The following is a 16794-nucleotide window of genomic DNA, read 5'->3' as shown; positions in this document are numbered from 1 at the left end:
TCACCTGGTCAATCCACTTTGGGAACTCTTCATCAAAGAAGGAACATGCCATTATCAGTGTTACTTCTGGAAGCAGTGCCATATAGCAGGACTGTTGGGAAGAGACAAATTCAGTGCTTCTAACGTGGGCATAAAAATTACATCCTAATGTCAGAACCTGAAGTGTTGGATGAAGATATCACTGATATTCTTTTAGTGTTACTCACTGAAAACTCAAGGGCTTTTATCCTAGACCCTCCATTTTCCCTTTGGGCATTTCTGTGGGACTGGAGAAGCACAGAACAGAAGAGAATATGTTGCCCCAAATAGCCTAATGACTTAGGTGTCACTGTCTATGCCTTGGGCTTATCTGGGAAGTGCAATGTAAATTGAGAAAGAAAACAAGACTTGACCAGCAAACAAATCAATCATTATCATACATGTCAGAGAGTGGCATTGTTCTATATCGCCTTACCTCAGAAATACTACTGGTAACTGGAATATATTTCACAGAGAAGTTTCTTGTATCTTTTATGGGAAAATGTTTGTGTTCAATTTCCTAATTAGACTACATCAGTCCTTGTTTTAGTTTCCAGATCACCAGTAAAATTATTGTAGGCCTCGCAATTTATAGTTTTAACAAATATCTTTATTGTTACAATAATCTTAGAAAACAGTTGTTTTATTACATCCATTTTACAATGGCTTAATGAGAGCCTGATACCCTCCATTGGTGGAAATATCAAATTAACTCCTTGTGGTCCTGGGATAGAGTACCTGAGAGCCTGCAGCCACGGTTCATGGAGCCCCTGGGGAGGTTTCCAATTGTGTTAGAGAGTGAAGGTATTAAAGATAGAGATGAGAAGTATTTTTCTGTGGACTGAATGGTGTCCCCCACCTCCTTTATATATTCAAGTCCTGACCCCCAATGTGATGCTGTTTAGAGATGGGATCTTTGGGAGGTAATGAAGTTTAGAGGTCATGAGAGTGGGGCCCTCATAATGGGGTTAGTGCCCTTATAAGAATACATGCTAGAGAGGTTGCTTGTGTACAACTCTTTTTCTCTTTCTTTACGCTTCCCTCTTCCCCTCTGCCACCCTCCCTCTACCATATGAGGACACTGTAAGAAGGTGGTCATCTACAAGCCAGGAAGAGACCCCTCACCAGAATCCAGACATGCTGGTATCCTATTCTCAGATTTCCAGCTCCAGAACCATAAGAAATAAATGTCTATTGCTTAACCCACCAGTTTATGGCATATTGTCATGGCAGCCCCAGCAAATTAATACATGTGTCTAAATAGAGCAAGGAGAGCCTGAGGCAGGTATAGAGGGATGGGATCCCCAAAGATTCTAAGAGTCAGAAGACACTAGAATAGGGACCTATGGCCTAACATAGTGGGATGATGGTAGGAGTGGGTCCGGCAATGGCAAACTTGTGTTTTTCTGTATGTATATGCGTTCCTGGTAGCATGTGTGTTGGTAAGCAGATCCACCATGCAAGCCTGGAAAGGAACAGATTTGCTTTTTGCCCAAAGTCCCTTCTGAGTGGTGGAGTTGGAGACTTTAGCCCAGGTTGTCTAGTTTATAACCCCATGCTTTTTTGTATATATTAGACACTAATGTTAGTATCATCAAAATAGAGACTAGTATCATTGCTATTTTATTGCTATTTTATTACTATTTATTAAGTTACTATTAATTACTGTGACTTTCATTACTATTACTATTAAGTTATTCATAGCTCTATTAATTAAATTTTATTAGAAATCTAACATGTTTCAAATATAGGTATAATATTACAACATCTTTGTGAAACAAGATTTTAAGGTTGAGTGATCACTACTTTTTGTGTGTTTGAAAGAAAGCACCTTCTAAATTTCCCTGAAAGGTTTCTGATCCAGCTGGGGGAGGTTCTGCTGGCCATGGGAAGGGCACAGGATTTGACAGCAGAAGACCTGGTTGAGTCTTGCTTCTGCAGTTTGTTGATCTGCACGACCCTGGCAACTTGGTGAACCTTTCAGGGCCTTGGTTTCATCAGCTGTAAAGGAGGATTAATAACAACACTTATCCTTCCTATTTCAGAAGATTATTGGCAGAAATACATGAGATATGACGTGGAAAAAAGTGCTTAAAAATTGGAGAACATTATAGAATTGTTAGTATGGAGGGTGGGCACGGTGCAGGGGCATCGTGCGGAGGTCTCAGAGATTGCTGGAACTGATGCCCTTACTTTTTTTTTTGTGACTCGTGTCACAAAAGAAAGGACACGAGTGGTTGGAAAAAACTATATCAGTTACGGTTCCTCATTTAAAAACAGAATGGAGCAAAATTTCTAGCCATAAAAGTTCAAGTTGACAGGTTTGATGTAGGAAGGAGTTTATTGTAATTGTATTTACTCTGCTTTTTTTATTTTTTTTGAGACTGAGTCTCACTCTGTCACCCAGGCTGAAGTGCAGCAGCATGATCTCGGCTCACTGCAACCTCTGCCTCCTGGGTTCAAGCATTTCTCCTGTGTCAGCCTTCCTTGTAGCTGGGATTATAGGCATGCATCACCATGCCCAGCTAATTTTTATACTTTTAGTAGAGATGGGGTTTCACCATGTTGGTCAGGCTGGTCTCGAACTCCTGACCTCAGGTGATCTACCCACCTCAGCCTCCCAAAGTGTTAGGATTACAGGCTTGAGCCATCGTGCCTGGCCTGCTCTACTTTTTTCCTTACTTGAAAAATCCATGACTTAAATTTCACTTCAGACAGAGAAGGTGTTTAGCATTGTGAGTGGGAACTGCATTGACTTCAGTCTGAGTGCTAGTGAATGTTCACGAATGACAGAGAGGGAGATGACCCTAAAGCCAGTGATGCCTCTGGCCTGGCTCAGACTCTTCGTTGTGAGATCTGTGGAGCCACATCAGGAATTGAGGAATGGAAAAGATCGGGGCTCCTTTCAACCCGCTGGTGATATGAGCCCCACTCCGGGAACTCCCTGGCTGCTCTAGGAACCTGCAGGGCTGATGGCATTGCCTAAGCCCAAGAGAGAGACTCTGGACAGCCCTGTCCCTGCCATTCTCTCTGTGGCCTGTTCACACCCCTCTCCTTTCACAATCCTGTGTATGGTGCCCCACCCCCACAAGGCAAGCATCCACTTCTGATTATTTAGTTTCAAAGTCTGCTTGATGCAGCTCACGTCCAGCTGCAGGGAAGAGGTGGAAACCTTGGCTCACCCCTCGTCCTGCCTCAGCATCGATACCTGCAGTTTCTGTGGCTACCTCAGCAGAAATGATCTTTCAGCGCATTTCTTCTCATAACACAGAATTTCGCTTCTGGGTAAGCGTTTCTCCTGTGACCAGGATATTGGGCAGCTGTTGAGTGGCATTTGCTTTTCTCCTTTCCTCTACCCCAGTCTTCCCAATGACTCATCAAAGTTTAAAATGTCAACTGTCTTCTGATGCCAACATAAACATTCATCCAGCTTCCTTAATCCGAGCGCACAGCTGAGTTCAGAAGTCTATCTACGCTAGCACTGCTAGTCCGTTTCTTATGGTCCAATCCAGAGGTATTTCCTCAAGCCCTTGTCTAGGTTTGATTTCACATAGGGAGCTTGGAGTGTGGAAAACAGCACATTGCTATTACCTACTGAAAGAGCACAGTCTGGCAGGGGGATGGGGACCTTGACCTTCCACTGGCCAACCGACTTTGTGGCCCCGGTCCACCCCTGTGGCCCCCTCCTTCCTTGTCTCTGTGAAAAGAGCGAGCTGGATGCTATGGCTCCTTTCAGTTCTGACTCTAATGATCTAACTTTCTTCTTTGGCTGGTTTTAGTATGTGAAAAAAAAAACCACCTAGCAGACCCCACTTCTTCCTGTTGGCCCCCTACCCCCAGGACTCAGACTTTGAGTGGTTTTTGCTGACAAGTCAAAAATGTGCACAAAGCCATTCAAACAGACCATCTAGCTAGTGATGGGGGATGTGTTTTATGATAACAATTGCTGGGATCTACATGGAGAATTTTATTTCCTTGAAGCCAATTGACCTGAATGGAAGTTAGGACCCCAAATCTCAGACACTTCTGCATGTACTGGCTCAGGCAGAATTTGTAAAACATGTAGCTGTTCTCGCTGAAATATTTGCATTTAATTTAATGGTAGCTTACATATTTGCACAGTGTTTTGCAGTTTTTCTTTACATGCTTGTTTAATCATTTCAGAACTCTGTAGTATAACCAAAGCAGTTATGACCACTCCTGAGAAAGTCCACCTCAACTATGCATGTGTCCTGGATGCCACCACCTCGGCCAGTGTGCAGCATATGCCGCGCCATGCTGCCCATTTTAAAACCAGATTAATTAGCACTGTTTGTAGAAGGTTTTCACTTGACCTCAACCACTGGAAAAGCGAATAGCGATTCATGAAATAAAGTAAATGAGTAAATATGGTCAGATTAGGTTGTACAAAATGCGAAGAGTCCTCCTCTAAGGATACAGCCTCACTCTGACTGTCGAGGCCCGGGGAAGCTGCCAGCGGTGTCACACACTCTGTTGCCAGTCTAGGGAGGGAAATGGCTCTGGAAAAAAATACTGGCATTCTTTACTCAAGTTTGCTTGATGTTGGAGTTGTAAGTGACTTCGAAGGGCATTTTAATGGGCTGAATTGTGGCCCCTGAAGATTCATACGTTGAGGTCCTAACCCACAGTACCTCAGAGTGTGACCATATTTAAAGTTAGGGTCTTTAAGGAGGTCACGAAATTAAAATCAGGTCATTAGGGTCAGCCCTCATCTGTTATGAGCAGTGTCCTCGTGAGAAGAGGTTGGGGCCACAGATAGGCACAAGGGAAGATAGGAGATGACACAGGGAGAGGATGACTTGTCTGCAAGCCAACGAGAGGGGCCCTGGAGAAACCAACATTGCCAACACCTTGATATTGGACTTTTGGCTCCCAGAACTGTGAGAAAATAAATTTCTGTTGTTGAAGCCACCCAGTCTGTGGTATTTGTTACAGCAGCCTTAGCAAACTAATACAGTCCCGTAGGCCTAGCTTCACCCCAGTTTTAGATTCCCTTCCCCCAAGTGCTCGACAGATGGTTATTAGCCTTTGCTTGACCATTTCTAGAGATATGGAACTTCCTATCTCCAAAGGCAGTGGAGGTCAGTTGAGACTCTTTCAGTGGAAGTGGCAAAAAACCTTACCCAGAGCAGCTGAAGTAAAATGGGGACTGTATTGTCCAGTTGAGAAGTCCAGCAAATGACCGGAGGTGTAGATTTAACCAGGTCTCAGATGACACGATCAGAACCTGCATCTCTCCCTCTATTAGCTCTGTCTCCTTTTGGGCAGACTTACTCATCAGGCCTGCGCCAGAGGTCCCAGGCAGCTCTAGGATCAAGTTCAGCTGAGAAGAGAGAATCATGCTCTACCCTAGTTTCTGCTTAGCAGAAGGTAAAACAACAACATCTGTTGTACCGACTGCTCCCAAGTCTGATGTAGAGAGTGGGTCCATCCCCTCTTCAGTAGAAAAGCCCTTCCCATCCTTGAGTCTCACCTGCAGCTTTGCTTCTCCAACTCCCTAGGGGTTTCTCCCAGAACATCCTATCCAAGACTCCTTTTTTCCTCCCTCCGTATTCTGGCTCCTTTCTCTTTTGTTTTTGTCGGTGATCTCTTAAAATGTGATGCCCTTAACTGTACCCATTCCTGCTGTGTCTGGCCACAGTCAGGAATAGCAGGATTAGTATCTGCTTTTGATTTGGTCATGACATTCCTTCAGCCTGAGTTTTGATGAACTTGTTCAGCTTCGTCAAATTTAGCTTAGGGTCAGGTAAAACTCTTGAGGCCTTTTTAAAATTAACTGCTATGCCAAATGTCAGTGATTCTTCTCAGGAAATTACAGTGTTTGTGTCATATGTATACCTTAAGCCATATCCCAGGAAATTTTTAAACAAAATTGTGGGGGGTGTGTGTGTGTGTATATGTTCAGTCATTTGACTAAATAGAAAAATATAACAACAAAACAACATACTGTGTCTTCTAAGTGGTTGGGTTCCATTAATCAAGGTTCTATTTTGTTTTAAACATCTCTGGTTTTCTACCTGGAGATACACACAACTTAAGAAAAAAAACAGATAAACTAAAGTAACAATGGAGAGATGTAAACGTGGTCACAGCACAGTGACCAGCACAGTGATCCTGCTGATGGTGACCATAGTTACACTCTTAGCTTATCAGTCGTTTTAGAGGGAAGAATCTGAACACAACAGAATGATTTCTGGCTAGTACAGACTCAGACCCAAACTACTTTTACCTTTTCTCTTTCTAGCAGAAACAATAGAAGGAAGTATTAGTAGCTGCAGAAAACATACACAGCTAAATATTATTTCTAATTCACTCTCTGACATACAGTGTGATTCTTATGCTCTGTTCTACAAGGATGGGTCAGTGGCCAGCCATACCTGCTGGCTGATAGAAGCTTAGTGGCTCCCAGGATCTCCTTGGTGGTCCCTTCAGCTATGATGTGGGACTACCACTGACTCTGAGTTTTGTGGCTTGTATCCTAGCTCTTACTCTTCTGGTGAGATAGGCTTGTGGTGAGCAGAACCCTGTTATCTGCTCAGCGCATGTGCTGAAGTTCCATTGCACAGTGCTTCAGGATGCTCCAAATAAACAAACTGTAATCAGCTACTCATTGAGCTATTTATTGTTTGTCCACATAAATGAAAATATTTATTTTCAACCATAGCCTATTAATGTTAGTCAAAAATGGTGCAGAATATAGACATCTATTTTTTAAATATATTTCTAGGCCTGTTTTTTAAGTCCATTCATTCTTTCACATACCCATCACTTATTCCTATACCATAATCAGATATCTTAAGCATAAACACGCTTGCGTATGCACACACGTATAATATGTGCATAGTGTATATCCCTAGCACTTAACATAGAGTATGTTCAATAAGTATTTGTTAATTGATATTCTATTTGAAGTATTCATATTTTCTCTTCAGTTCAGGACTATTTACTGAGTACCTGGTATGTGTCAAGCATTGGGGATAAAACTGAGCCAGCATAATATGAAAGTCCTCACCCTGCATGGAGAATGCAGTCAGGTTGTAGGTGCACTGTTACAACCAAGATAAGTGTTGTGAGGAGAGGCACGTGATGCTGCAATCACATATTAAAGGGAATGGACCAGGCATGAGATGGAGCTGGGTGAAAGCTGAAGAATATCAAGACACAGAGACAGGTGGGGATGGTGGCCGAGTGAGTTCATTTGTCATCCCTGTGAGTGGGAGGACTGAGAGCTAGGCAGTGTTGTGCCAGACAAGGTGACAAGGAAAGATGTTTTATAATAGAATCTTCTTTATATCAGCAATTTTGATGCAGACGTTCCTACTGTGTTACATAGACTTTCTGATGATCCATGCAGCTCTTGAAGCAAACAAGCACTGTTGTTAAGTCCGACACAGAACACCATTTCTTTGTCCAGGAAGAAAATGAGTATGGCAACACTATTTCCTATGTCTTTCTTAACTATTTAGACAACTACATGGTTTACCCACACCCAATCTCCCAAGAGTTTCAAAAGAAAGGAATAATTTAAATATGAACTTAGCTAGAATGTTGTATGGTTTTGAAGCCAAAATAGAAACCCAGACAGTGATCCCTTCAGGTTGAGAACCATGGGTCAGACATCACACATCATTTAATGTGTCTGTTTATACTGCATGAAACACAGTGACTTGATGTCTGTTCATTCTTTGAGAAAGTAGACATGCACTTGGAAAAACATTCAAAAGGTATTTAGTGAAGTCTCTCTCCCACCCCTTGGGCAGTCCCCCAATTCCTCTCCTTAGAGACCATCCATTATATGAGGTTCTAGTGTTGTATCCTTTTAGAGATATTCTGTTCATGTGTAAGTATGTAGCTTTATGTGTCACTTCCTTTTTCTGACATAAATATTACAATACTATACTTAATATTCTGCAATGTCTTTTACCTTGCTTTAAATGCCAAACAGTTCTGGAGGCTGGGAAGTGCAAGATCAAAGTGTTGGCAGGTTTGGTGACTGGTAAAGGCCTCGTTCTCTGCCTCCCAGATAGCGCCTTGAATGCTGTGTTCTCTCATGGCAGAAGGCAGAAGGGCAGAAGGGGGAAACAGCTCCCTCACACCTCTTTTACCCACTCACGAGGGCGCCACTCTCATTCTTAATCACCTCCTTCATACTATCATCACATTGGTGAATAAGTTTCAACATATGAATTTTGGAGGGTATACAGACATTTAAACTGTAGTATCTACAATCTATGATTTCTACCAGTTTTAATTTTTTTTTAGTGTGGAACATGAACCTTAACATACTTTCAGAACAATCTGAGAGCAGAAGTCTTTTAATTTAAAAATTTGAAGGTTACCTTTCCCATGCCTAATTTGACAGTAGTTTTTTCCCCACCATTTAAATCTTTATTATTATGTGATTATTAAAAAGTACATAACTCACTATACAAACTCGAAATCTACAGAAATATACTCCTTAGGCAATGAAGGGCCCTGTCATTGCAGATTTCCAGGATAATCGTTGTTCATGATTTGCTGTCTGTCTCCTTGGTTTGTTTTTGTATTAATATAATGTGAATATGGATATTAATTGATTCCATATTGAATACACATACAGACATTTTATGGAGAAATGGGAACAGAATAACCATTGTTTTAAGAGATTTACCTCATGGTTCTCAACAGGGGCCATTTAAAAATGTGCATAGGACAAATTTTAGTGTTTCAGACACTGGCATTTAGCACCCAAGGGTCAGGGATTTTAAATATCCCACAGTGAATGGTGGATCCCACACAATAAAGAATTGCACCATCCAAAATGATAGTAGCTTGTTGAGAAATACTGTTTTCATGAGAATAATGCTTCCTTTTGCCCTTATATTTTATCAGTTTACATAAGATTATATTAAATGATGTTATAGATTCATGGAGTGCCTGAGCAAGGCAGGCTCTTTTTGAGTACAAAGAGAAGAAGACATAGCCATTGTCTCCCAGGGTCTCAGTCTTCGGTGTGCAACAGACTGTGATGAGTCCTCTAATGGAAACAAAGAGTGTAGCAGGGGAACGGGGGGGATAGGAGGACTAATTATACCTGGAGACATCTTGGGAGGCTTCTTGGAAGGGATGATCCCCTTCAACAGTGGGACTCTCAAAATCAGAGGTACCAGTGCCCCAAGTCATATCTTGGAAAAAGGGAGAGAGATGCTGTCAGCCCTGCTACTTCTAGGTAAGCACTTGGTCTGAACATGAGCTGTGGCAGCTCCTGCCTGTTGCTCAGGTCACTGATTCTGTGGCCTTGTCTCCTCTCCTCTCTGGCCACTCTTGCTACCATTCTAGCATTAGAGGAGGGTACCATGATGTAACTCAGGCCACCTTCTTGGGATGGGAATCCCAAGGAATGCCAGCTGTGATTCTTTCAAACCAGCCAGTCCTGGCGTGGGACACAGGATGCAGGAGATGCCATGGAGAGGACAAAAAAAAGGGGAGAGAAGACAAGAGATTCCAGACAGTTACAGCAAAACCCTATTCTACTAGTCAGGGACAGAGAAATCCTGGCAAGATATCCACAGTAACGTTATATCATGGAAGATAGCTGGGAGGAGGGGGACAGTTATGAGAAAACAAATTTTCTAGACTAAGATTTAATTCTTTCAAGGCCTGTCCTTTATATTTTAATTATTTTCTAAAGAGTTTGGATATATATTTTCTTACTCTCTTAAACTGACAGTAGAGAACGTCATCTTACTCAGGTCAAAAGTGTGAATCAGTGATTATGTAGAAATAAGCTTCATTCCTGGGGAGGAGGGTACATCAAGTGCTTGCGCTGAGCACAGGAGTCTCCACTCTAATCAGCAGCTGATGTCTGCCCACTCTGCCTACTCTAGGAAGACATCTATAACAATTCTGAAAAAAAATTTTTTTAGGGACAAGTTTATATAGACCATAAAAGGATAATCTGGGGCCAGGTGGATGGCTCATGCCTGTAATCCCAGCAACTTTGGGAGGCTGAGATAGGAGGATTGCTTGAGCCCAGGAGTTCATGACCAGCCTGGGCAACATAGTGAGACTTTGTGTCTACTAAAAATCAAAAGTTAGCTTGGCATGATGGTGCACACCTGTAGTCCCAGCTACTTGCGGGGCTGAGGTGGGAGGATCACCTAGGCTCTGGTGGTCAAGGCTGTATTGAGCTGTGATGACGCTACTGCGCTCCAGCCTGAGTAACACAGCAAGACCCTGTCTCAAAAATAAATAAATAAATAAAAATAAAAAATCTGAGAATGATGGAGCCCAATCTAAGGGTGCACCATATACTGTCTACCATACAGAAAACTTAATCCAGTTCATATATGAGGCAGACTGTAGACTGTGCTGCGGGGATCTGGTGTCAACAACCAGTTCTTTTCATTAGGAAATCTAGTAAAAACTCCAGCCAGGTATAGCTGAGGAAATTGCCCAAGTGGTCTGTGACCTGTTTGAAACATTGCTTTTTGAATCTTGGTTTGTTGCTGGTCTGTCTTCATCTCCCACCCTGGCCTCGAGCAACCTTGTATGCATTGGTGTGCGTGCATCTTTGTGTGAGGGCTTGCAACACACATTGTAGACAATTGTCAGTCTAACTGCAAATACTGAACTTCCAAGTGATAAAAAACAATCTTCATCTGGGGTCTTTCATTTGTATCCAGTGTATTATTATAATTATTTTGGAAAGTTTTGTTTCTCTGCCAGGGGCTTTGCAAAATGCTTGTTGCCATCAGTCATTAGGTGAATATGAGTTCTCTGGTGGTGCTGCTCTTTTGTGTCTCAGATCTGGGCATTGTAGGATAACTCCACTTAGGTCTTTCTTTGCTGCTCACACCCTGTGTTGTTTCTGGAATAATACCCAGACTGTATCTGGACTGGAAAAGTTCACTTCTTTCTTCAAAAATCCTTAGACTGTAATCCTTCTTGTGTCTTTCAATCACCCTGTCTGGCCACAGATGCTTGAGATTCTACGGTGAACCCCTGTTCGCTTTGTTTCCTCTGCCTGTGATGCTCTTTCTGCCCTCTTTGGCCAACCACTTCTAACTCAGGTGGCCTTTGGCCAACCACTTGCCTCAGCCCTTAGCTAAGGGTCTCTCCTGTGTGGTCCCATTGCACTCTTTGGATATCTCTTAATGTATTATATTTAACTTATTTGTTTATGTGTTTGTCTCCCCCACTAGGCTGTAAGTCCCTTGAAGACAAGGTAGATTTCCTCTTCATTTTTACTCCCCTCACAGTACATGGCAGATAGTGGCATCTTAATAAATGTTTATTGAGCAAAATTTATGTTCATTGTGGTTTTTAGTGGCTCTTGGTGGGGTGGGGGAGGGTGGATTTAGCCATATTATAGTTGGTTAAATTTAGAAAAGTAGGGTCTCACAACTAACTACACTGTTAGGAATTACAGAATGACTCATAATTCATTGTATCTATATCTTGAACACTCTTGAAAAAAATACCAGTTTTATTATAAGATAACCACAAATCAGCTTAAACTGCTAATACTGTGAATTGTGCTTATATAAGAAATTAGAATCTATAACAATTTTTTTCTCCTACTCTTGTAGTTTGCTCAAATACAGGATAAAAATGACTGGCAGATGATTTGGGTTTTCCACAGTGTAGTGTTTTCTCCGGCATCATTTGCTTCTTATCAATTGTGTTCCTCTTTATAGATAACTTCAGTTTACCAACCACCTGTTCTAAAATTGCCTTTGTTTCTTGTCTATTTTTATTACTACTGACTTCCTGTTCTGAAATAGGACAGTCATGTTGTTTTTGAGTTTTATCATTATAGGTGTTCAGTAGGTATCTGTATCTTGTGGAGAGACTTTTTTTTTTCAGTGTCTTGTATTTCCAGACATCAGTGCCCATAAGATTACTGATTATACATCAGTAATCTTTTTTTTTTTGAGACGGAGTCTTGCTCTGTCGCCCAGGCTGGAGTGCAGTGGCGCGATCTCGGCTCACTGCAAGCTCCGCCTCCCGGGTTCACGCCATTCTCCTGCCTCAGTCTTATGTAAAAAAATTCTAGGACCCTGAAAATGTGCACATATTCAGCATAAAAAAGAATTTGATTGTCTAGAAAATGATCCAGTAAAATATGCTTTAAATTTCTTTATATTAGCAAATCCCTAACTTTATTAGAGTGAATGTGTTCATTTGCTTGGGTTACCATAACAAAGTACCACAGTCTGGGTGGCTTAAAAAACAGAAGTTTATGGCTGGGCGTGGTGGCTCACACCTATAATCCCAGCACTTTGGGAGGCCAAGGCAGGTGGATCACTTTAGGTTTGGAGTTCAAGACCAGCCTGGCCAACATAGTGAAACCCCGTCTCTACTAAAAATACAAAAATTAGCCGGGCATGGTAGCATGCACCTATAATCTCAGCTACTTGGGAGGCTGAGGCAGGAGAATCGCTTGAATCCGGGAGGCGGAGGTTACAGCGAGCCAAGATCATGCCATTGCAAAAAACAAACAAACAAACAAACAAACCCGGAAGTTTATTTCTTCACAGTTCCGGAGGCAAAAAGTCCAAGATCAATTGTCAGTATGGTTGGTTACTTCCAAGGGCCTCTCTCTTTGGCTTAGGTTTTCTTCCAGAGTTTTTACTTCTTTCCTTGTGCCTGTCTGTGTTCTAATCTCTTTTTGTAAAAACACCAGTTATATTGGATTAGGACTTATCCATATGACATCATTTTACCTAATTACCTCTTCTAAGGCTCTATTTCCAAATACAGTCACATTTTGAGATACTGGGGGTCAGAATTTAAGACTTCTGCACATGAACTGGGGGAACACATGGTTCAGTCATAACAACGCACCATGGCAGTTTAAATATCCCATCTGACACTGAAGTACTTTTCAGTGACTGTTCAGTAAATACATGTGTACTTCTTTGCCTTTTCATAGATCCAAATTCTGTCTTTCTTTCTGCTCACAATTTTACCCCGGCTGATTTCTTGAAGCCACTGACTTCCTGAAAATGGTTGGTGAGGAAGGAATGCGAATGCTCTTGTCTTTTGGAATTCTGGGATAAAAGTTTTGTCAGAAACCAAAGAGTATTTATTTGGATAATTTTCTTTAAGATGACGATGATGATGATGATGATGATGATGATGATGATGAAGAAGAATCATTTATTGATTGCTTATTTTGGGCAACTCATTGTGTCGTCGTTTTCATAACAAACCTACAGAATACATATTTTTATCCCCGCTTGATATATGAGGAAACTGAGGCTCAGAGAGATGAAGTAACCTTGACCTGGATACTTCTTATTTTGTGTTTTTTAGGGTACCTGTTTGCTCCTAAAGGACTATCAATTGTGAAAGTAGAAATGTTGGAAAGAAGTGAAGGCTATAACAAATTCATAACCACTCAGCTTGTTGGTGGCAATCTGAGACCTAAGGGTCCCAGAATTTGTGAACCAGTCACTCTAGTGACTGAATTCCATCTGGGGAGAGGTTTGAAGGCAAAGCACAATCTACCTCCTAAACTGGATCAATTGACACTGGGTTATTTTAAGCCAGGAGTTTTGGACTATGGCCTGGATTGAATTACGGTTGTCATGGCAACCCTGATTCAGAGGTGGGCTCAAAAGACAGCTTCAGGATAGACAATTTGTGAACACTAGGACAGTGGATTACCAAAATTGTTTTATGATGGGATTATATGACAGTATTACTGGGGACAGCTTGGAATGAGTTAGACCACTGGTTCTCCACCCTGGCTCAGTAAGAGAACAACCTGGGGAACTTTCAAAAAGGCTGGGTTTCAACCGTAGAGATCTTTATTGAGATAGGTGTGGGCCTCGGCATCTGTAGTTGTAAACAGTTACCAGAGTAAATCTGATGTCCAGCCAAGGTTAAGAATTAAGGAGCTGGCTCATGCCTGTAATTCCAGCATTTTGGGAGGCCGAGGTGGGCGGACCACCTGATGTCAGGAGTTTGAGACCAGCCTGGCCAACATGGCAAAACCCCGTCTCTACTAAAAATACAAAAATTAGCTGGGCATGGTAGCACATGCCTGTAATCCCAGCTAGTCAGGAGGCTGAGGCGGGAGAATTGCTTGAACCTGGGAGGCGGAGGTTTCAGTGAGCCGAGATCCTGCCGCTGCACCCTAGCCTCGGCAACAGAGCGAGACTCTGTCTCAAAAAAAGAAAAAGAATTGGCCGGGCGCGGTGGCTCACGCTTGTAATCCCAGCACTTTGGGAGGCCGAGGCGGGTGGATCACAAGGTCAGGAGATCGAGACCACGGTGAAACCGCGTCTCTACTAAAAATACAAAAAATTAGCCGGGCGTGGTGACGGGCGCCTGTAGTCCCAGCTACTCGGAGAGGCTGAGCCAGGAGAATGGCGTGAACCTGGGAGGCGGAGCTTGCAGTGAGCCAAAATCGCACCATTGCACTCCAGCCTGGGTGACAGAGCGAGACTCCATCTCAAAAAAAAAAAGAAAGAAAAAGAATTAAGGAGCGAGGCCAGGTCAGTGGCAAGCTGTGGCCCACTGACCAAATCTGGCCTGCTGCCTGTTTTTATATGGCCCGTGAACTAAGAATAATAGTTTCTACATGTTTAAATGGTTGAAAAAAAAAATCACAAGAAGAATAAGATTTTGTGACACATGAAAATTATTTTATGAAGTTTGCATTTCAGTGTTCATAATTCAGCTCTCGTTGGAACATGGCCATGCTCATTCATTTACATATTGCCTGTGGCTGCTTTCATGCTACTGCAGCAGAGCTGAGGAGTTGCAACAGAGACTATGTAGCTCGTGAAGCCTAAACTGTTTAATGTGTGGTCCTTTATAGAAAAATGTTTGCTGACCCCTGAGTTAGGGTAAAGAGAGGCCACCCACAGGGCTGGCTTAGAATTTGTAAAAGGAGGCACAGGTTTGTGTAACTTGTGTGTTCATGTAGTATATTTTGCATTTTAATTTCCTGTGGCTTTTTTTTCCCTAGCAGAGGGAAATTGATGAATCTATAGCAAGTTTGTTCAATAAAATTTTCATTAAAGCAGATTGAAACATACTTTTCTCCTCAAAACACACAAGTACGAAGAACATAATGTCCATAGAACAAGATAACCCAGACTTTTTGTAATACTTCACTGAGAATCTCCTAAATCCCTCTAATATCTATTGCCTATTTCATCCTCACCCCTCAACCTTTTCTTTTCTTTTTTGTCTTTTCTTCATCTTTCTTTTCCATATGTGAGATTAGTGATAGCTGGGTGTCTGAGAGCATTTCCCTTTGTTGATTCAGTGTTGGGAAAAAGGGAACAGTGTTTATAGGAATGATTTTTTTTGTTGTTGTTGAGACAGGGTCTTGCTCTGTTTGCCAGGCTGGAGCGCAGTGGTGGGATTATGGCTCAGGGCAGCCTAGACCTCCCAGGCTCAAGGGATCCTCCTACCTCAGCCTCCCAAGTAGCTGGGACTATAGGTGTGCGCCACCAAGCCTGGCTAATTTTTTTTTTTTTTTGGTAGAGACAGGGTCTCACTATGTTGCCTAGGCTGGTCTTGAACTCTTGGACGCAAGTGATCCTCCTGCCTCAGCCTCCCAGGGTGCTCAGATTACAGGCATGAGTCAATACACTCAGTCAGGAATGATTTTAACATAAAAAGCAAGATTAGGAAAATACCACTGATTGTCATGTTGGTTTATTTCTTTTACCTTTTACTTTTCATCAAATTGGATTCAGAAAACAGAGCATTAAGGTTAGGAAAATTAACAGAAAATAGAAAACAAGGGAGAAAGATAAATCCCTACCATTAGGGTGTATTTTGTACAGAGAAGTAGCTACTGTTTGCTTCCAAACCAACCCATCCAGTTCAGAACGAGAGATTGAAACCTCACGCTTGGGTGCACCACTTTAGGCCTTTGCTTAATTTATTTCTACTTATACTTTTGGCAGCGGTAATGGTGGGGGTGAGAGAATGCAAGAGGTTGATGTATATTTATTAGTTTTGTAAACATATGATACCATGGATTTTTTAAAAGATGAACATGTATCCATTGAACTGATAGGAGAAACTATTTGATTTCCAAATAGTTTATAGTAGTTAGTGAATGATAGTTTTCATTGACCTTGAGAGTCTCCTTGTGAAACTGCTTGGTATCGTTGGGTATTGTGAGCAAGGCGACATTCATGTTTACATATTCTCATTTTTATCCTTCTTTCCCCCATTGTAGTGAAGTGGCTACAATCCCAGGCATAGTTCTCCTAGAGCCACCTGGAAGGAAGCCAGTAATGTCATTACAGATGGCAGTGTGCCCAGACTATCTTAAAAAAGCATCATCTCTGCTACAAATTAAGTTTCAGGAAGGGTGATGTTCGCTTTTATATTCACAAGCATTTTGAAAAGGCTGAGGGCAGATATGTTAGAAGCCATCTTCTTATTCCTAAATTCATGCTTAAATGTAATTGTCCTTCAGTTTTCCCACTCCTGAGTTTGGAGTCTGCTGGATGATGAGTGGTTTGGGGAAGGAAAAGGTAGGTAATATTTGTATGTTTTGTATGCATATTAGATTGTATATTAGGGCCTCAGTTTATTTTCCTTTGCTTTTTTTTTTTTTCTAGGGTTCTGTACATTGGCCTGGCCTGCAATACGGCTCGCTATATTTATATTTCCTACCTGGAGAATGCCTGGACTGTTCTCCCCATGGAAGTTCTTCAAGGTAAGTTAACAGCTGGGATTGAAATTATTTCTCTGCCTTCCCTGAGCTGTGGCTAAAAGCCCAGTGGCCTTCAGCAT

General features: G+C 42.0%; 1 protein-coding gene across 5 annotated transcripts in view; it reads left to right on the top strand.

Moving 5' to 3' along the window:
* Positions 1-16794, top strand: part of MFSD6 (major facilitator superfamily domain containing 6) — a 93921-nt gene that overhangs the window by 42073 nt on the left and 35054 nt on the right. For all 5 annotated transcript variants that reach the window (XR_009213907.1, XR_009213905.1, XM_032755125.2 and 2 more), the window contains exon 3: positions 16620-16717. Coding sequence is in view for 3 of the 5 variants with exons in the window: in XM_032755125.2 (XP_032611016.1) it covers positions 16620-16717 (98 nt within the window). In the remaining 2 variants the exon portion in view is untranslated. The remainder of the gene's footprint in view (positions 1-16619; positions 16718-16794) is intronic.

Source organism: Hylobates moloch, unplaced genomic scaffold, assembly GCF_009828535.3.
Source record: "Hylobates moloch isolate HMO894 unplaced genomic scaffold, HMol_V3 SCAFFOLD_1, whole genome shotgun sequence".
Classification (NCBI taxonomy): Eukaryota; Metazoa; Chordata; class Mammalia; order Primates; family Hylobatidae; genus Hylobates; species Hylobates moloch.
The sequence above is the reverse complement of the archived record's forward strand: the minus strand, read 5'-3'. Positions and strand labels throughout refer to the sequence as shown.